Source organism: Neodiprion pinetum, chromosome 2, assembly GCF_021155775.2.
Source record: "Neodiprion pinetum isolate iyNeoPine1 chromosome 2, iyNeoPine1.2, whole genome shotgun sequence".
Classification (NCBI taxonomy): domain Eukaryota; kingdom Metazoa; phylum Arthropoda; class Insecta; order Hymenoptera; family Diprionidae; genus Neodiprion; species Neodiprion pinetum.
Window position 1 is genome coordinate 32362180 of NC_060233.1, and position 22332 is coordinate 32384511.

The 22332-nt window shown below is 42.4% G+C and overlaps 1 protein-coding gene across 4 annotated transcripts in view; it reads left to right on the forward strand.

Annotated features, from left to right (window-relative positions):
- Nucleotides 1–22332, forward strand: part of LOC124210911 (neural-cadherin) — a 67495-nt gene that overhangs the window by 37938 nt on the left and 7225 nt on the right. For 3 of the 4 annotated variants that reach the window (XM_069133276.1, XM_069133279.1, XM_069133278.1), the window contains 23 exons: nt 986–1175; nt 1263–1445; nt 1557–1746; nt 15334–15477; nt 15773–15888; nt 15977–16141; nt 16209–16346; nt 16430–16616; nt 16695–16928; nt 17075–17247; nt 17476–17625; nt 17717–18022; nt 18102–18375; nt 18491–18699; nt 18789–19121; nt 19235–19441; nt 19532–19803; nt 19893–20098; nt 20242–20384; nt 20515–21126; nt 21320–21620; nt 21715–21904; nt 22082–22323. In XM_069133276.1, coding sequence (XP_068989377.1) covers nt 986–1175; nt 1263–1445; nt 1557–1746; nt 15334–15477; nt 15773–15888; nt 15977–16141; nt 16209–16346; nt 16430–16616; nt 16695–16928; nt 17075–17247; nt 17476–17625; nt 17717–18022; nt 18102–18375; nt 18491–18699; nt 18789–19121; nt 19235–19441; nt 19532–19803; nt 19893–20098; nt 20242–20384; nt 20515–21126; nt 21320–21620; nt 21715–21904; nt 22082–22323 — 5165 coding nt within the window. Of the gene's footprint in view, nt 1–985; nt 1176–1262; nt 1446–1556; nt 1747–5570; nt 5893–15333; nt 15478–15772; nt 15889–15976; nt 16142–16208; nt 16347–16429; nt 16617–16694; nt 16929–17074; nt 17248–17475; nt 17626–17716; nt 18023–18101; nt 18376–18490; nt 18700–18788; nt 19122–19234; nt 19442–19531; nt 19804–19892; nt 20099–20241; nt 20385–20514; nt 21127–21319; nt 21621–21714; nt 21905–22081; nt 22324–22332 lie in introns of those variants that run through there. The other variant, XM_046609345.2, reaches the window with a different exon arrangement.

Here is a 22332-nt window from a genome sequence, read left to right on the forward strand (position 1 = left end):
TTCAAGCAAATAAGCACGTTTGATTTTTGGTATGCGGGCTATAATTCTAATACCACGGCGCACATTGAATAATAAACATCACCGTTCACCGTTCGCATTAACGAATCACATTACAACATATCTTGGGAAGTTTTTCATTGGCAAATGTTTTTTTTTTTTTTTTTTCGTTTTTCTCAACTGTTTTTTCCACACAATCATTTTTGCGAATTTTTACGAAAATTCCATTCATGGCATCGCTTGAGCAACATAGAACAAAAAAATGTAGTCACGCTTACGCGTAAACATTGAATAAAATTATTATATTGAGAAATAATAAGAATTAATAACAAAAAGAAAAACGCTAAGAAGAATGACAAAGATAGTGAAAAGGTTGTTCGGTCAAGGGGGTAGACGAAATTATATAAGTTATCAATTACCGTATAGGTATTATAAACTTGCGTAAAAGGTTTAATGAAACATTTTGTTGTCGAAAGATATTATACAAATTAGAAGACGGTAGACGTTATATTTACATACGATAGACATTACTGTAATAATTTTATTCTCATTTCCATGCATGACATTTTTATACTACGTACCTATATAATTTGTCGTTACATCAATTAGCTCATTATTATATTATTATATACCACATAACATATATATGTTTTAATACAATGATAATAATTAAATATCTATATACTTATATTGTACATATACATGAACATTAATTTCATTCGATCAATTTCTTTATTCTCGTATTGTAACATCTATATTCGGATTTGCGTGGTTTTTTTTCTTATTTTTTTGGTAACACTATCAGTAACTTTATACAGATATATTTTCGTTTTTTTTTTTTTTTTTTCTCAATACGAACATACGTATATGTATGATTTAAATGACGTATTATTATCGTATTAGAAATGCCTATATATACATATATATATATATACAGACGTGGATTGATTAACGGTCAGAAACTCATTGAACATATAATTCCGTACAGCTCTGGCATCGAGGGAAACCCGAGAGTATTTTACAGCCTAATGCCAGGATCAACAGCCCAAACGAACAAGTTTAACACATTCTACCTACAGCAAAGGGCGGACAAGGGCTTCACTTGGGCCGATATAAAAGTAAATCATCCCTTGGATTACGAGAGCATAAAGGAGTACAATCTTACGATTCGTGTCGAGGTAAGAAAGAAAAATGACACGATACAAAAATAGGCCCGCGTCAAAACAGAACCGAGCAGTAATTAAATCCTGAAACTAATTTTCCAGAACAACGGGGCTCAGCAGCTCGCCTCTGAGGCAACGGTACACATAATGCTCGAGGACGTGAACGACGAGATTCCCTTGTTCACCGAACGGGAACAGGAAACCGTTCTGGAAGGGGAACCGATCGGGACGAAAGTTACCCAAGTAAACGCGATCGACAAGGACGGTACTTTCCCGAATAACGAGGTGAGTGCCGGCAAAATATCAGGCGTGAAAATTAATTAAAGGGTAGAAGAGATAAGGGCGCACGCTGCGGTGACACAAAACGTTGACGCCTGTCTCGATGCGATAACGCAGGTGACGTATTACGTGGTGGAGAGCGACAGGAACGAAGGAAAAGACTTTTTCGAAATAAATCAGCAGTCGGGCGAAGTCTTTACGAAGATTGTATTCGATCGAGAAAAGCAGGGAGCTTACGCCCTCGAAGTCGAGGCGAGGGATGGCGCCCCTTCCGCCCGACCGAACAGCAACGGGCTTCCCAACTCTGGTGAGTCCGTGGAAATTGTCATACTACACAACCTGTTTGTTTGCCCCTTTGTCTTTTTATTTGTCATCGTATCATACAGTCAGACGCTCTGGTTTCTTGTCCGCATCTTCCGAACGATTTATATTTAATACATTTGTATAAGTAATTAAAATGTATAGAAATAAACTGGTCGCAACTTACAATTTGTCCCATAATTCTGACACGCCCCGCCGAGCACTCGCATTTTTATATGGAAAAATGCATGCATGTGGAATTTTTCTTTAAGAAAACTGTCGATGAAAACTGTCTTCATTTTTCGCTAATAACGTGATAAATATCAGATTTACGAAAATTTTACAAGAGATCTTTTTTTTAGAGCATTCAATTTCCTACAAAATGGCGACAGGAAATTTTTTTTATAATATACGTTTTTAAAGTAACTAACGGTATTCTTGAAAAAATTTCAAAGCATGCATTTTTCCATATAAAAATTCGCACTGCTTGGCGGGGAGTGTTAGAGTTATCGGTCAAATTTGGGGTTTCGACGAATTTTTTTCTATACACTGATTACTTTTATGAGGTGAGCTCGAAAATATTCCAACATGACCAATATAAGAACCATGGCAATGTATGTACATATACCCTACCTAGAAGTTGACTGTCGATGGCTAGATTATTGTTTGCGATATAGGATATTGCAAAATTAAAAATGGCAGAATGCTGCACCGCCAGCTCAACGGTTTTTAACATCGTGAAATCAGGCTAATTGAACAGCACGGGATTTACAGGGTCGTGATTATTTCCTCGTCGCTTCGGTTGCTACCTGGCGTGGATAATTACTCACGGATTTAATTAAACCGACGACGACATAATTGATTAGTATTGAAAGAAAAAAGTGAATAATATTAATAATAATAACGATGACGACGATTACGATAATTAAAGGAATTAAAATTTCATCCCTCACGCAGCCCGTCAGGCCCGAAGGGTTAATGTTGTTGATGTAATAATGGATTATTGCGTTTTAATTTAGTCCGTGATTTCCCTGGTGAGAGTTGTTTTCATTCGTTGATTCCGAAAAGCGTGACGGTAATATCCAGGCCGCAGTTGGATGACGGATGAATTCATCCCCCTGGCGTTCTCAAGCCCGACTTCACACGCCTCTCTGGGGGTGCTCGATTTTTTCTTTCTCCTTCCCCTCATTCTTTTTCCACTTTTTATTTTTACTCCTATTTTTTTCCTGCCTCGCTTCTCTTCGCTTTATGACAAAGTGTCTGTTTTTCGACAATGTTTACTCTCGAAATACGCATTTAAGCACGAGTGTGTATACGTGTATACATGTATATGTACGCGTCGTGGGTATCTACATGATATGTGTGTGTAACGACCCTGCAAGAAAATACTTCCCGCGGAACAAAAGGGGGGAAAAAGTAACTAGCGGTGAGGGACTTCGTAGTAAGAGAAAGAGAATTTAATAGGGTGTGCGGATTCCCAAGATGGCAGAGATTTCCCTTGTAGTGTTTCCGCGGCGAAATTTATGCTCAACCCATTCGGTACCTCGAGGGAGGTAAAATTCAAATCATTGATTCATTGCGTCTTCTGCGGATAAAGAAAAAAAGAAGCGCTATTTTTATTTTCCCTCTTCAGATACTTTGGCATGGAAATTAGCGCGCACGTTTTGTGCAGCCGTTATTACAGTTACATAGCTTTATAACGTTGCAGCTCGCCGTCACAAGCTGCTTGTAATTACGCTGGGAGAATAAATAAATACCTACAGGCCAACCGCTTCATTTGCTTTGCACATCGCGCGCGTCGCTCCAACTACGACAATCCGTGTGTGCGCGTGGAAACCTGAAAAGTGGAAACTAAAAAGAGACCGTTAACGCATAAATAAAAAATAAATCGCCAATTCATAACACAACCGAAACAAAAAACAGACCTGGTTTAACCGCTGAAATATGCATCCCTCTACGCCGGATGGCACACGTACATACATACATTTTTCCTGACATTTATCGCCGCATTACTATAACGTATCCTATGTATAATGTGGACTGTGTGTTTACGCACAAGTACCCACATGTATGTTGATTCGAAATTTGAATACACTGGCTGTACAATTTTTATGAATATACAACGAAGAAGGCGATCGATGTGGCGGTAAAAAAGTCGGTTGAACGGAGTTGAAAAAATATCGGTGGTTCGGAGTTAAAGATTACGGGTCGGGCACATTTGATATCCTTAATGTTTAAAATATTTTTTACGACTCTGAGTGATACGTCGATTTCAGGAACTTCTTTTGAAATTCATGTTCAAATTGTATATATGTATTACACATATATATGTATGATACAGTATTTCGTGAATTATTCCATGAAATTTTATGAAATTATAAGACATCTCATTCGTTGCTCAATATTTTCATGCCCCGCATAAATATATTGACTGTCAAATTTTGTTCATAAAAAGTTGCGAGTTGCTAATAACTATTCATTTCGGTTGTTAAGCATACGAATCATGATCATACGAATAAGATTACATGTATGAAATGCGTGTGTGAAATCAGGATGAAATGCTCTTTACGTTTATCACGTTTCATAAACATTTTACGCATCGTATTTTATCATCTAAATCGATTTTTCCAAGTTGTCATAAAAATCCCGGCGTGTGAAAAGCATAAAATACACATAGTGGCAGCATAGTTCCATGAAATCTCCATAAAGTAGATGAAATTTGTTGAGTCAGTTGTAAAACTTTCTTTCAAAGTTCGGTCGGATTAGATGAATTATACTAACGCGACAAAACTTTTCTAATTTAGTGCTGTTTCAATACTGCTATACATATAGACACACGTATAACGCATATATTCTTCAACGCCGTTTCCATATATCACGGCAAAGTCTTTGCAGCAGCAGCAGCACGGCAGTAGCGGCAGCAAACAATATTCGCCGAACGAATATTACATGTTTTCGCGTAACGATTCAAGTTCGCGAAACTGAAAGAATACATATGCGGGAAAAAAATGCGAAAAGTAGAAAAAAAAGCAAAAAAAAAAAAAGAAAAAAACAAACAATCCTAAACCGAAGTCTGCTTCTTTTATATTTAATTCACCGAGCCGAGGTGTCGCGCGTCAGCAGCAGCAAAGCGATATGATCCAGAAAAGCGAGAGTCGAGATACAGGGAGAAAAATCGGCCCCATATAGCACATAGAGGCCACGTAGAGTGGGAGGAAAAAAATTAGGGTGCAGAGAGAAAAAGGGGTTGCGAAAAATAAGGATAAAAAACTGGCGGTCGGTTCCCACCTAGGAGTGAAAAAGTGCAGTAAGAGAAAAAAAAGTGAAGACGAAAAGCTTTTCGACATCCCATTCCATCCATCCCGGGGGCCGATACACGGCGGTATACCCTAGAGGGGGGAAGAAAGGGGGGTAATTGTGTCCCGGTTATAGCCTCGACACGGAGCTTGATCGGGATCGAGTGCCGGGGAAAAGAGGGGACGGCCAAGGTGAGGGGGAGGGGGAGTGGAACGGTCTCATCGCGATAGTTCCTCATGTCGTTTTCGCCAGTGTTTTACGTTGTATTATTTCTCCGTCACCATATCCCCCTACCACCGGCAACCCCTTTCCGTTACTCTCGACACGGTACGTATGCCGCGAAACACACCTGCAGGTTCTCCGTGTCGCCCTCGCAAGCTCGCAGGACCAACACAAGCGATATATTGACTGAGCCGGCGAATTTCTGCGCTGACTGATTCTTCGCGCCTGCGTTCAACCCCAGCATCCTCGATTCACACGGCGAGTTTCCCCATCGCGATCAGTAGAATTTCATCCCCCAGACGATGATCAGCCTCGCGCAGCATCGCCGACGCGGTTTCGTCCTCCGAAGGAATTCAGGCAGCGTCGCAGCCTCCCGCGCTAATTCCCTACCTCTCTTTCTCTCTCTCTATCTCGCTAGTAATTCACTGTGAATTGTTATCGCAGTTTTCCGACGTACTTCACCTTTCTCGATTAATGATACCGCTCCGGTGGGCTCAAAAGGATATCAACCGCTGTCCGAAGTTTATCGCTCAATTTATCGTCATTGGAATACTTTGGTGTTTATGTGATGAACGTGATTTAATGGTTGACCCGCTCAAATTGTTCTGGGTCATAACCAACAGCACTTATCTCGGTACGTTTAACTCAGCCGATAATTTTCATTCAACAATTTTTCTTCCGTTATTTCCCGCACATGTATTACTGTGATCGAGAAATTGCGCCTACAAATTTTATCACGGTTATATTACGCAAGTTCAGCCCCAAAAGTTACTTAAAGATGATTGAGGGAGTCGCCGAATGAAATTTGAATAACATTTCGAGGCGCTTTGTCCAATTATCGGCCAATTAATATTGCCCGCACACTAACAGACGCACACCGATAACTCCCGCGTAATTTATTCCGTCAAAACAACCGATTAAACTTTCCTACTCGAACCGCGTCCTGCAGGAAGGTTCGACGCGATGCATTTTAATTGATGCAAAATTATGCTAATTCTTGCCCGAAGACGCGACTTATAACTCGTCGCGTTATCGTGACGGTTATACTTTCCGCCCACTTTTCACTACATCGAAGAATTATGAAGAAGATGCTCAATTTATTATATGAGGCGTGAGCTGTTCGCGAGTTGTGGAAATTGGTCAAGTTTGTTGCATAACGAGTTTTTCCCTCTCTTATAGCTGTAGTTAATTTTTCGCCAAACTTTCACCTCCTCTTTTACCCCTAAACGTTCCTCCTCCCCGGGAACTGAAATCCAATATGTGAACAGATTTTCAAGGGCGGAACGGGCCAGTATCGAAGATAAAAAATATATGTATATATATATATATACAGATGTAAACGAACAATCCGAAAGTTTAGTATCTTTTTCAAATCGTACAAATACCCGCCCTTTGTTTACGAGCCATATTTCACCCCCCGCTTTCAGCGGCAACATTTATCTCTGCATGGGTTTCGGGAAGCCAGTATGTACCAATTTTCACGTATATATCTATACACACAGGTATCACCTTCGTGTGTGCTACCGTATACACGGCACTGACAGTGATTGATTAAACGGGAAAGCTGTTCGTTCATCTATCCTCGGTTTGACGCATGCAATAATTAGCCCTGCAGGTATTGGAGTAGCGCGGTTTCGGCATTCCCGTCTTGGCTCTTGGCGCTTCTCGGATGCTCGCCTGCGGCTCCTAGACATCATTGTTCGAATTACTCGGTCCACAAGTGGGATTAAAATCTGGCACCAGTTTGGCTCTCGTAACTCAGCGTTCGGCTTACTCGGTGAAATAGGAATATAACTGTCACCTCATGGAAGAGCATAAATCATAATCCGTTCTATTTTCTGTCACGTCTTCGGTATAATTATTACCTTTTCAGTTCTCCTTCGTGTAAATGTTGACAAGATGAGAGAACAAAAATTTTTTGCAAGGTAAAGATTTTATTGTCATGCTGCAGAACTAAAATCACTGGAAAAAAATTCTCATTCCGCGTCTGATCGCTCTGGGGCTTTACTACTGTTTTTCTTTATTCAGCGTGTGAAAACTGTCGATATTTTCTTATAGCTGTTTTTTCTTACGTTCGTCGTTGCCAGCTGTGGATCGCATTTTCTATTGAAGAATTTATCGGAAAAGGGCTAAGCAAAGCTTTCGTTTAACCTGCAGGACTTAGGCTCTTGACTTGCGACGGACGCCGCGTTCTTTACAACTTAGTCATTCAGACTCATATGGCTCTTTTACGATCCCCATTGTGCCTAGAGGGCCTGCATGGCGTTAGAAATCCTGTTTGTATCGTGGATGTATAACATAGATGTGTATATAAATATATTTTAGCATATGTGTATGTATGCTACATGTCAAGGTATGTTACACATCCACGATACGGGCAGGATTTTGAGCGTGATGCAGACCGCCGAGGCACAATGGGGATCGTAAAAGAACCATCAGTCTGAATGACTTCGTTGTAAACGACGCGGTGCCCGTTGCAAGCCATGAGCCTAAACCCTTCTGGTTAAACAAAAGCCTTGCTTAGCCCTTTTCTGGCAAACCCTTTAGTACAAAACACGATGAACAGCTGGTAACGGCAACCGTAAAAGAAAACAACAACGGCAAGAAGACAATACCGACAGTTTCCACACGCTGACCCAGCTGCATGTTCGCGAAAACCAAAAAATGTAGTAGTAATGCCCTAGCGCGATCAGACACGGAGTGAGAATTTCATATACCGATACCTGTACAATACGGATATCATGGTTTAATCGATCGTTTAACCTCACGATGAGCGTATAATTAACTAAAACTTTAACGATATTACTCGTAAAAGTTCTCGAAACATGTAATAGCGGTAATTGTTATCCCGGCGCTTCTGGGGCATAACGATACACGCATAGTTTTATGATTAAAACCTGCAGTAATTTACTGTGCAATTTGGTGGAAAACACTATAGATACTGCGTACGAAACGATTGGAAAACTGCAAATTTAAAGTTTAACAGAAGCTCCGAGGAGATCTCTTCGTTCGAATGAGTCGATCGCATCTAATTTTGTTCGTCGCTGAGTTATTTAAAAAAATATGTGATTAATATTTTGCACGTATACGCTACTTGATTTTTTCCATGATCAAGAATATATTGAGTATAAAATACTAATTTTGAATTATTAACAGTGAACCTATATCGGAGTAACAAATTATAAATATAAGTCCGTTGAAATAAATCTTCGAAATCGTTTACAACGAAGAGGAGACACAATTTAGCAAAATTAAGCGACTCGTACGCGTTTTACATTCCAAAAGTTTTACTGTAATGGACTCGCCCTCCCGAGGTGTTGATTAAACGGCGCTTTTGTCATTCAAATTTGCTTTTTTTCATTCTATGTTTTTTGTAATAAATTCAACTCGATTAACTTAAAGCTGTACCTTTTGAATGGCTGCTTCGTAGGTTCTTTTGTTTCCACAGAGCGTTTGAATTGAAACTGTTTTTGAATGGACTGTACTCGGAACAATCCACCCTCAATTAATTCTTCGACGTCCTACGGATTACGAATAGTCTGCCCGCATAGTTCTTACGGTACCATCGAAGTGGCATTCTAATTTGTTCCCCAATGTTCGTAAGAAACTTATTGTTGGACTGATTTATTGCGCTAATTCATAATAGTTATAATGTCTACCAATCTACGTACTGCTAGGCTTTAGAGTGACTTTAAATCGGTCTACAAATTCTTCCACACGAATAATTCGATGCGAGTGAATAATTCTTGTTATAGAGATTTATCATCAAATGCACCGCAGCTCCGCATTATTGTGAAATTAAACAGACCAGTTAGTCACTTTTGACGTTAAACATATTTTTGTTTTTAGCAATTTTTCAAAATCGGGTTGGGTCAATTACAATTTTGCACATTCCATAACAAATTTTATAACCATCCCGTAAAATTCCACTTGTTTTATTTCCCGATTATTTTTAAAATCGATTCCTGCTTGTTTCGCCACTGCATCTCTGCCGCCTGTCGAGTAATTAATTACGACTCCCCTGCAGTAGCGAGTATTTTATTGAATATTTGCTTTCAAACAACTCAGTGAGTTGTAAATTGTGCAAAGTGAAGGTTGTAAAATATACGAAATGGTGAAGTATAAACGGTTCCCTCGCAACCACTTTACTCCGAAGGCATTGCGCAGTGGTAATTCGCGCCCGAAGATCGTTTGAACAAAATTCAAATAGCAGAATAAAAACTTTTCCTAATTGAGCTTGTCCCAAAAATCCAATCCACCTAATTGGCTAGTTAACCCTTATTACCAATTACCCTCGGAATAATAATCAAGCGGAATTCGAGGCTCCGAGAGTTGATATTCCCTACCGGCTTAACGCAGTCGGAAAACGATCTGTGCTTAACGATATACCGGGAAACTTAATTTCAATCCTGACTTTGAGTGTGTATCATGTATATAATGACAGAGACGACATTCAAATGCTGACAAACCGTTTGTAACTATATATCTGCAGGTTATTATTTCAGGAAGTAATTAATGTTATGTTACTCTGGAAATTTGACTTGGCGAGGGAGGACGCGATCTCTAAGTATGTCCTAAGGGTTTCGCTATTCCACGGAGGAATGAATTTCGTTGAATTGAATTGGATACTCGCAGCTGCGGGACGAAGATTAGCTTCGTGCGCGAAATTATTCATTATGACATATTATTGCAGTAAGCTTTATGTTTCGCTGAATATGCAGCGTGCACCTGCTGAAACAGGCGGAAGAATTTTCATTTCATAAAATTCTCTCCACGCGTATTCTCCGTGTGTCTAGTTTCCGCTGCAATATACCGCATTACACAGTGACAAAACTGACGCTGGATTTATATTATATGCATGTATAATAACGCGGGAGGATGAAATTTCTGCAATTTTACTTTACCGGTAAAGGGAGTTTCTCTGTTCTTCATGTAAAATATGGAGTTGCTAGGCAGATGGGTTATATAATACGCGCCTAATATATTCCGGAGAAACGTCAAGCCGAGGACTCTTTTTCTTCAAAAATTCAATTACCCACCTGCGCCGGAACTCGCGAGTCTGACAACTTTCCTTGTTTCCGCTCGCTTCACCCCGAGGTATAAGATGCCTACTTTACTTCTCGCATCGGTTTATACACGCCCAAGAAGCACGCTCAATTCTTCTCTGCGAAATAATTGCACCAACGTTTGCAAGTGCACGCGCGATGCATTCTAGGCTGCACTCGCCTCACAGCATCGAGAGGAAAAAAGGAAGGAAAAGGCAGAAAGAAAAAGAAAAAAAAAAAAAAACGTAGAAAACAACTCGGTGGTTATTTCCGCATGAGAAATTCTAATCCATTCGGAGGAAATCTCCCGTATCGCGTAGGTTCGTGTTTGTATAGTTACGTATAAACGTATCTGACACGGGGAGTTTCTTTTCATCTTGAAAAATTCCTTTGTACTCGCTTAGGACGAAGATATCTAGCTCTCAATATAGCTTGGCGTTGATCCAACCGAGTATTTCTTCCATCAGGAATCAGTCCTCGATCGGATTCTCAATCCTGAAAAGTACGTTATACCGATATCAGTAAATATCAGCTCCGTTGTAAGAATATAAACGAAATTATGATTATAGAGTGTGGAAAAGTGATGTGGAATATCGGCCAGATGCCCGTAACCGCGAAGGGATGCAGTGTAGAGTTTAGACTCAAATTCATCACCTCTGTAAGTAGCGGAAAAATTTTCCAAATTTTCTTTTTAGTCGAGCTTGCACACGCCGTTGGTGAAATACAGCGAAAGCTGTGCCGGAGTAACGTGAACACGTTTTAAATTGAATCCAAACACGTATATTGTATAATGTACCTTTCAGCACAGTGCACTTAAACCCTGCAGATCAGACATGAACTCAATTAACTGCCGGCCCGTTGTTCATGCCTTCCGCCCCTCCCTTTATTTCCTCATTTTGTTACCTGTAATTGTTTATCTGGGTATGTAATTTCACCCAAATGGATTTTAACCTGAAAATGGATATTTTTTCATTGAATTACGATCGGTTTCCACCCGCTGCGATCACGGATTCGACCTTTCTTCGATGCAAAAAGCTCGGAATGTTTTCTGCACAGCCAGGACGAGCCTAATTAGTCAAAATTATTTCATTAAATTAATGATAATTTTTTTCATATTTGCATAATTTCAACGGGGGAACATTACGGGGTTACTGTTACCTAGAAATTAGTCTTCACCCTCCTGCTCGTGAAATTTCTTCATCCCTAGAGCGGTGGTGCAGTAATTTTTCCGCAAAACTGTAGAACGGTTTTACATACTCATTAAATGTGGTATCAGAGTAGTGAAATTTGTTTTCTTCGAGACGGTCAATCGAGCTTCACGTTTATTAATTGCATATTAAAATCTGAGATATCGCGAAAACATCGAACTGACATTAAAAGCTGGGAGTACTGGCACTGAAGAAACTGCAGTATTGGTTGTGAAAAAATTTAATTCCACTAGTGAAGTGTAAAAATATCAGTTACAAGCTGTCAGAGCCAGAGTAGATAATGTATATTCTTTACGCAATGGGACACGATCTTATTAGACACCTGATACACTAGGTTCGAATATCCGAGACGTGGGTCCGGCACTCCTTGTCTTTCCGCAGTAAGGTTGATGGAAGGAGAGTGCAGAAGGATAGAATAATAAATTACTGTGAAATACCGGGTAAAAGTGACGCGTCATCAAAAGTGCGATACACAGGAGTTGTGAACATACGGTTCAGCTGACGGCAACTACGATTGTACAGAGAAATGGCGTGAAATAATAAATTGGCGTAAACGAAGGTTGAAGAGATAGGAGAACATGACGGAGGAGAAAGGGAATGAACCAATTTGCTGTACAAGTCGAAGAATAATCTCGTTCCATCAGGCAACCGGCTTCCACAGTCGCGCCCCTTCTTCGCTGTCAAAATGCTCGGCGGAAGAAGCTGCAATGGAAGAGAATAAGTGAAATGGAAAAGAAAGGAAAGGAAAACGAAGAAACGGGGAAAAATATTTTACGTGGTTTTGAGGCGTCTGAGATAGAGACGTACCCCCCTCCCCTGGGGGGGGGGGATCGATCTTTTGATGAAATTAGGACGCCCTCGTCGAGGATTCGCCCCCGTTAACATCCGTCGGATTATCATCGGTGCTTTCCCGGTTCTACGGTCGGCAGGGATTCGAGCCTGGTGCCGAGGACTCGATTCTCAGGACGAAGACTCGCGATGCTGGCCCATCAGGAGTGATTGTGATCGAGTTTGTGCGACCGCCGCCGTCGGGGCGCGGTCACGGGGTAAGGAGGCGGCGGTTTGTTGCGCGGCGCCGACGAGCTTCATCGATCCCTTCCTCTCGTCCCAGTAACGGGTGGTTCTCCGCCTCTGGACCCGCGGAGGAGAACAGCGACCGCCGACGCCGACGCCAACGCCGACGTCGCGACGGCCACCCTCTAGCTTCGGAGGAATCCGCGTTCCTCGCACGAAAACAAAAGTCCGAATAAGACAAAAATTGTCGCATGTATCTATGCGCCTCTGCATAATGCCCTCCAGATTACTAATCTTGCATCTCGCCGCGATTAAGGATGTGATTAAAATGTCATCCCCTCGCGTTTTATTTTCTTTATTTTACACGCGTCGCCGAATCGCCGTCTCCCCTCGGAGACAAATCTATTATCGAAACTTCGTAGCCACATGCATTCAGGATGGAAAAGTTTGTGAAGTATACTCCGCTATTCCTCTTCCGTGGCTCTGTATAACGTCGAGTATATTTCTGGTTTCTGTACGCTCTATTTTCATTTTCTATTGCGAAACTGAAAAATATGCGATCCTGGGTACAAAATGAAAATTCGTTTTTAACTTTAACTGGGAAATCTTGAAGTACGTCTCATCCTTATTTTGGGATACAGCCACTGGAGGTATAAATTATTATTCATATTCACTGATGACTGTTGCGATGATTTGATGATGGCCCAGCAATACAGAGATGTAAACCGAACAAGTAAATTAATTAATGATCCAATCACCCCAGCATATCGTATATTCCCAACTATAATCAGTTTAAACAGTTATTCATAGGTATCAAATTTTACTCTAAATGGTACAACATTCAAACGTTGTAAAGATACTAATATTACCTTTATTTTCCAGTAGCTATAACAAAACTAAATTGGTCTAATTCTATAGTCATCCGAAAGTTTTCTTATCCATATTCTCGAAAATTTTCAGAACATTTTCACCCAACTGTGTGTATACACGTTATGTCAATACAGGAAAAGATTTACTTGAAACTCTTCCGCCATGTTCTTTAAAAAAATATTTCATATTAATGTTATTCAATTATTTTGCTATACTTACCTATAACGCCGCAAAACTAGACAGAGTTCGAATTACCTTGAGAAACTGTTTCCGGAGCTACATTTTATTCACCACCGTGTCGACAGAATTTGCTACCGTAATTTATATTTCCGCTGTCGAATTTTTTTCCTAACCCATGTATCTGGAAATTGTCACTGAATCGTTGAAAGTGTATCAAATATTTGATCGAAACTTGGTAAAAAAGTGGCAAGTATGTATATATATATATATAAATGTATTCTTGAATTTTATTTACGACGGATTCTTAAACCTCGTTGTGTTTGTCTACAAATGAGAGAAAAACGCATCGACGACCCGCCGAAATTGGAAGTTTTATTTCTCGTCTTTGATCGTGTTTTTCATTAGTTGCTGGCTTGAGAAGCCGCGAGGACCTCGGGGTCTTTAGCCGCGTGAAACGTTAGAGGAAAGGAAATAATTGCCATCTTCAATCCTGCCGGCTATTTTCTAATTCCAAAGTGGCTGGAATGAGTAACGTAATTTCGGTGAAAAATCACTCTCGTATTCCGAAGAGATTTGACACGAAATGCCTAGTCTAATTTTCGAGATACGAAGTCGTGTTGAAAACTTGAAGAACTGACTAGACTAGTCGTTGTAGCTGCTGGGAAGGTGAGTTAGAATTTATCCGCGTGCGACGTGAATGGAATCTCATAAACTGTGATCTATAAATTTCAATCACTCCACCGCACCCGCGGCGTGCTTTGATCACGCGAATAAATGAACGAATGAATAGAATAAGAGTAAGACAAGAGCGATGAATTCTTAGCGAGTGAGAAAAGTGAGACGACTAGGAAAACAAAAATGGATAAGTAATTTAGCAACTCGATTGCGCTTTGATCGCGTGCAGAAGAGACCCCTTCGATTTTGTATCCAAGCAAGAGTTTGCTCAGTTTCGAAGACTATATGGCGTTATATGTTAAACGTCACAGAGCCACGAACCAAACGCGTGCAGTTTACTTGATACATGCGATTTCTGCTTGGTTGGATTTAGCGAATTTCGTAGGGCATATTACTCGCGAGTAAACTTTCCCCATTTAGGCAAGCGACTCTTGCGCACCGCAGTGAATCTAATCTGCTAAATTTCACACCGCCTATCTCGCTCAGCCAAGCCGTGCACCGACATCCCCTTCTATCTTACGCCAGGTTGGCTCGGGTTGGGTCAGCCTATAACAACTAATACAGTAAAATTTGAGTTGCGAATTACGGACTGTAATCATTCCTAATTCTACCCGATTCGAGGCTCCTCACCCCCCAGCATGTCCTGGGTCAACTTGGATCAAGGTCGTTAATTAATTTGACTTCGATGTACAACTTTACCTGCGGTTATATTTGCACGCTGGGCTAATATCGATACGTTTGCCTTTCAATTCAGCAGACTTTTAGGGGAACTGGTATTAGTTTATAACTTTGTTGAACTGAGACAAAAAATATATATTCCGTAATGAGGTGTTTCTACTTTTTGTCACGTAGATAACGAAGCAAAATATGTTTTTCTACTATGTGTATATTAAGATGTAAATTAATAGAAGAATCTCGATTTATGAGTGAAAGAAAACTCGATGCAATGAAAATATTTCTGATTGATTACGATCGTGGTTCAGATAAACGATTATATGAATTTTGAGTTGGGTTTTTAATTTTGCTATTAAATCTCTGTCGTGTCGCGAGACAATTGAATGATATCGACGATTTGCGTTTCAGTTACGAAATTCATACGCATTGGTATAGCAGACAAGAACGACAATCCGCCGTACTTCGACAAAGCTTTATACGAGGCAGAAGTAGACGAAAATGAAGATATCCAGCACACGGTTCTCACTGTCACCGCCAAAGATCACGATGAGTGTAAGTTAGGAATTGAGAATGATCAAAGAGAAATGAAGTGGCAGCTGCATGCAGAGATTGGATTCGTTGAATTTTCTAAATATAACGAAAAAAAAGTATTTTTTTTTAAAATCCGGAAGTAATATTGAAATTTGATTGAACCAAGAAGTGGCTAGCACAATAATTTATTTTATCAGGAAAACCCACATTTACTTAAATTAACAAAACATTCTTTTTGCTATATTTGATAAATTCAACAGTAGTATTTTTTTTTCTTGTTTTGTGGTTACTTATTATCGTTTTCCAAAATCCCCAGCCTCGCGTATTCGATACGAGATCACGAGCGGTAACATAGGCGGTGCCTTTGCTGTAAAAAATATGACGGGGGCAATATACGTTGCCGGGGCGTTGGATTACGAAACGAGGAAGAGGGTAAGTATTAATTATTAAATTGGACTTTGAAACCGCTGTAAAATTTGAGTGTGTACGATATACGCGAACAATGATTTCCCCGAAACAGTACGAGCTGCGTCTGGCTGCGTCGGATAATCTAAAAGAAAATTACACGACGGTTGTCATCCACGTGAAAGACGTGAACGATAATCCGCCAGTCTTTGAACGGCCAACTTACAGAACGCAAATAACGGAAGAGGACGACAGGAATTTGCCGAAGCGCGTTTTGCAGGTGAGAAAAATTGCCTTATAGCGATTTTCACGCCCTGCGTCCGTTTCAACCCCACAAAATGTTCCAGGTGACTGCGACCGACGGGGACAAAGACAGGCCCCAAAATATCGTTTACTTTTTGACCGGTCAAGGCATTGATCCGGACAATCCGGCGAATAGCAAGTTTGACATAAACCGCACGACCGGAGAAATATTCGTGCTAAAGGTGAGTGATGTCTTCGCACGGAAATGTGTGTTTTTAAATTTTAAAACCACTGCGATGCGACGTGCTAAATGCCGTATTTGCAGCCGCTGGACAGAGACCAGCCGAACGGAAGACCGCAATGGCGATTCACGGTGTTCGCCCAGGACGAGGGCGGCGAGGGGCTCGTCGGCTACGCGGACGTGCAGGTCAACCTGAAGGACATAAACGACAACGCGCCGATATTCCCGCAAGGCGTATACTTCGGTAATGTGACGGAAAATGGAACGGCAGGTGAGTAAAGGATGAAGCTGATTCCAAAAACCAATCGCAATCTCATCCACTGACTATTCTTTGTCACCGCGCACACAGGCATGGTCGTCATGACCATGACAGCGGTTGACTACGACGACCCGAGCGAAGGGACGAACGCCAAGCTGCTCTACTCGATCGAGAAAAACGTTATCGAGGAGGAGACCGGCTCTCCGATTTTCGAAATCGAGTCAGACACCGGCGTTATCAAAACCGCGGTCTGCTGTCTGGACAGAGAAAGGACCCCCGATTACTCTATACAAGTCGTGGCGATGGACGGGGGAGGGTTGAAAGGTATGCCCTTGTTTTTTATGTTGTGCTACATTCGGGAAGGTTTCGAACTCGAAAGAGCCACTCGTCGGCTAATCATTACTCTCCGGTTAGTTTGAACTTACTTTTTATAGTCTTTTTCTCTTAACACACTTTCCCTTTCACCACAGGGACCGGGACCGCGTCGATACGCGTCAAGGACATTAACGATATGCCTCCTCAATTCACGAAGGATGAATGGTTTACCGAAGTCGATGAAACGGACGGTTCAAATTTACCCGAAATGCCCATCTTGACCGTCACCGTTCACGACGAGGACGAAACGAACAAATTCCAATACAAGGTAAGTGGACATTGGAACCCAGGTAGATGTATAAAATTTAGCACAATACATTTACGAATATATACTTGGGATAGGTACTTGTCTTCTTCGTCATCTTCGTTTGCTTCATCGTTAATTGCTCGCTCATACATTCAACCTATATGTTTTTTCTGTTCAGCACAATGCTTATGATAATTTCGAAATGCTTACCGCACTTTTCGTGACTTACTGAGACATCTTTGATGATAGGTTATCGAGAACAGCGGTTATGGTGCGGACAAATTCACAATGGTAAGAAACAACGATGGTACAGGTTCCCTGAAGATAGTACAGCCATTGGACTACGAAGACTTGCTCCAGAGCAACGGTTTCAGGTTCAGAATTCAAGTGAACGACAAGGTGAGCCTACAGTTGTGAATCCCTTTCATAAATGCTGAAATGTTACCAGCATACTGAAGACGTAAATTTTGTATACCTATTATTTTCGTAGGGTGAGGACAACGACAACGACAAATATCACGTGGCGTATTCGTGGGTAGTGGTGAAATTGAGGGACATAAACGACAACAAGCCACAGTTTGATCGTTCGAACGTTGAGGTATCGGTGGCCGAAAATGCCGAGATTGGCATGAGTTTGGAAACGTTTAAGGCGACGGATCCCGATCAGGGTGGGAAGAGCAAGGTGTACTACACGATCGACCGGAGCTCGGACCGCAAGAGACAATTCTCGATCGACGAAGGCGGAACAGTGTCGATCCAACGAAGCCTGGATCGTGAAGAAACACCGAGGCATCAAGTGAGCAAGTCGTTTCCTTTTTTACAAGGGTCGTAAGAATAGAGTGAAACACCCTGTTCCTTTACCTCTGCATAAATAGGTCAAAATACTCGCCATCGACGACGGCATTCCTCCCAAAACGGCGACCGCAACCCTCACGGTTATAGTCCTCGACATAAACGACAACCCGCCGACGTTCTTGAAAGATTACCGGCCGGTAGTTCCTGAGCATATTCAGCCGAAGAAAGTCGTTGAGATTTTAGCCACCGACGACGACGACAGGTCCAAGAGTAACGGGCCACCGTTCACTTTCAGGATGGACCCCAACGCGGATGACGTTATAAAGGCTTCGTTCAGGGTCGAAAGTGATACCAGTGAGTTTGGAAGATGTTTGTTGGGCGTAGACTCCCTGGAAATTTAATGATAAAGTAGCTCTATTGCTGGTCCACTAATTTCTCGGTTCTTCAATTCAATTCGTTCAATTTGCAGAGGGTGCAAACGGCGACGGAATGGCGGTGGTATCGTCGCTTAGATCGTTCGATCGAGAACAGCAGAAGGAGTACCTGATACCGATCATAATAAGGGATTCCGGAAACCCGCACATGTCGGGTACTTCGACGTTGACCGTGGTGATCGGCGACGTAAACGACAACAAGATGCAGCCTGGAGCCAAGGAGATATTTGTTTACAACTACGCTGTAAGCACGTATTCAAATGGGGTCGTCATTCCTCGTCGTTAGTTTTATCTTCTTTGATTCCGGTGACAATTCTGCTCCTCAATTCGTAGGGCCAATCACCGGATACCGACATAGGTAGGGTGTTCGTTTACGACTTGGACGACTGGGACTTGCCGGACAAGAAATTCTACTGGGAAGGCCTTGAACACCCCCAGTTCAAGCTAAACGACGAGTCTGGGATGATATCAATGAAGTCCGGGACCCACGACGGGAAATACAACCTGAGGTTCAAGGTTTACGACAGGAAACATACCCAGACTGACGTCCCCGCGAATGTAACGGTCACCGTTAAAAGCATACCCCACGAAGCTGTTCTGAATTCCGGCTCAGTCAGGATATCGGGAATAACGGATGAGGATTTCATTCGTATTTGGAACTATAGGGTGAGGGATGATATCCACATTTCCAATTTTACTTTCGCTTCTTTTCTTCTTTCATTCTCTATTCAGTTGATAGTTTCTTTTTCTCATTTCAACCTTCGCTTTTTCATTCGCAGACGCACGGGCTCTCACGAAGCAAGGCTGATTTATTCCGGGACAAGCTTGCGGATTTATTGAATATCGAGAGAGAGAATGTTGACGTGTTCAGCGTGCAACTGCGCAGAAAACACCCACCTCTAACCGACGTTAGATTCGCTGCTCACGGGTCACCGTACTACAAACCGGTACGATTGAACGGAATGGTTCTGATGCATCGCGAGGAGGTGAGAATTAATTGGCAACAGAGAGCGAGTGAGAGGAAGAACCGATAGTGAAAACGTACAATTTCGCTACTGAAAACTTTTCACTTTTAGATTGAAAAAGACGTTGGTATAAACATAACGATGGTTGGAATCGACGAGTGTTTTTACGAGAACCAAATGTGCGAAGGCAGCTGTACAAACACACTGGACATCAGCAATTTACCGTACATGGTGAACGCGAATCGAACATCCCTGGTTGGTGTCCGAGTCGACGTGATCGCCGAGTGCACCTGCGGTGCTCGTAACTTCAGCAAAAGCGAATCCTGCAGGAATAGTCCATGCTACAATGGTGGACGATGCGTAGAGGGACGTTTTGGATTGTCGTAAGTATCTGTAGTATGATTGATCGGTGCACAGAGCGGGGAGAATCGCCTTCTGATATTCATTTTTGAAATAATTTGACATAATGCAGCTGTCAGTGTCCCGCGGGATATAACGGTCCCAGGTGCCAACAGACCGCTAGGAGCTTTAGGGGAAATGGATGGGCTTGGTATCCGGCTTTGGAAATGTGCGATAACAGCCACATGAGCTTTGAATTTATTACCAGAAAATCCGATGGCCTACTATTGTACAACGGGCCTATTGTGCCTCCCGAAGCCGATGAAGTTATGGTGTCAGGTTAGTAAAATCCGTCCTTTCAGAATCCTGATATGCGCATCATTTCGCTCAGGTATACCTGTACCAGCCTGTTCATTGAGGCATTTTGACAGTCATCGTCAAAGGATACCTCTTCTCTTTACACCGCGATTTATGTATTTTAGATTTTATTTCCGTTGAGTTGGAACGCGGTTATCCAAGATTGCTGATCGATTTTGGCTCTGGAACGTTGGAGCTGAAGGTAAAAACGAAACGCACTCTAGACGACGGAGAGTGGCACAGGCTAGACGTGTTCTGGGATACCGAGGTGAATATATTTACCTCCTTTGCTTGGACAGCAAAAAGTTGTACGCGAAATAAAAATAACTCTTGGACATCTTTGGTCCATGAGAAACGAACCGAAATGAAAATCCGTATGAAATCATAAAAATTTCCAGAACGTAAAACTGATCGTCGACTACTGCAAATCGGCCGAAATATCCGAAAGGGAAGATGGAACGCCGCCAGAGTTCGATGACTCGAGCTGCCAGGCGCAGGGAATAGTTCCTCCCTTCAATGAGTACCTGAACGTGAATGCCCCGCTGCAAATTGGCGGGTTATACGTCGAGCAATTCGACCCGGCCCACTACAAGTGGAAGTATATGCCAGTCGGAAAAGGCTTTGACGGCTGCATCAAGAACCTCTTCCACAATAGCAAGCTCTATGATCTGGCGCATCCTGGACTCTCTAGAAACAGCGTAGCCGGCTGCCCCCAAACCGACGAAATCTGCAACCACCAGGAGGCCACTTTCAGGTGCTGGGAGCATGGCACCTGCGTCGGAAGCTTCTCGGAAGCTCGATGCCACTGCAATCCCGGATGGACTGGACCCGGCTGCATGGCACCAACCGTTCCGACTACCTTCAAGCCCCAAAGCTACGTCAAGTACGCCCTCTCCTTCGAACCAGACAAGTATTCTACCCAAATGCAGCTCAGATTCAGGACCAGAGAAGTTCACGGTGAGCTGTTTAGGGTCAGTGATCAGCACAACAGGGAATACGGAATCCTTGAGGTGAGTAACGTCTAGAAAAGGAAAGAGCGGCTGGTGCAAAAGTTGGGCCACTTATAGTAGGGGAGGAATTAGTTTAGATCTACTTCGCCGTTTTAATAAATAGGTCTTTACTGTCCAGTAAATAAGTATTTTCATTCTACTGTGGCTGGTGACGATTTTCCCGAGTTTTAACCAATCGCGTCTTTGGTTCCAGGTGAAGGACAGCCGACTGCACTTCAGGTATAACTTGAATAGTCTCAAGACTGAGGAGCGTGACATTTGGCTCACGGCAATCGCGGTTGACGATGGCCAGTGGCACACGGTCAGAGTCTCGAGGTACGGATCTGCCGCAACTCTCGAGCTTGATGGCGGCGAAGGTCGTAGGTTCAACGAGACTTTTTCCTTCGAGGGTCACCAATGGCTCGTTGTCGATAAACAGGAGGGAGTGTATGCCGGTGGTAAGGCTGAGTATACGGGGGTTAGAACCTTCGAGGTCTACGCCGATTATCAGAAAGGTGAGCCCAAGGGAAGGTAGAAGAATTGGTAAAATACTGATAAAAGGTCGACGAAAGGGCGGAGTCGCTAACCAATAAATTTACTCATTCTCAGGATGCCTGGACGACATCAGACTGGAAGGAAAGCATCTTCCTCTGCCGCCAGCAATGAACGGAACTCAGTGGGGCCAAGCGACCATGGCCAGGAACCTGGAGAAGCATTGCCCGTCGAATAAGCCATGTGCAAACGTGATCTGCCAGGGTCAGTTGGAGTGTGTGGATTTGTGGAACGAATATGACTGCGCGTGAGTGTCCAAGCCTTCTTACTCATAGTTCATATCGTCACGAGGAATTAGTTGCTGGGTACTGAAAGGCCGCTTACGCAAATCCAAGAAAATACACACGGTCAAATTTCGAGCCACTTTTAAGTAAGAAAACATTTATTGGAATTGAATTTTATCCCCCTTTGACGACAATTCCAGTTGCGGCGAAGGAAAGGTGCCGGGCCCGGACAACACGGGCTGTGTAGACAAAAATGAGTGCATTGACGATCCCTGCCTGCACGGGGGGAAGTGCATCAATCAAGATCCTCATTTGAGGTACAGATGCGTCTGTCCCACTGGTTTCTGGGGTGAAAATTGCGAGCTTGTTCAGGAGGGACAGACCCTTAAACTCAGCATGGGAGCTCTCGCTGCGATTCTAGTTTGCCTCCTCATTATTCTCGGTTAGTTTA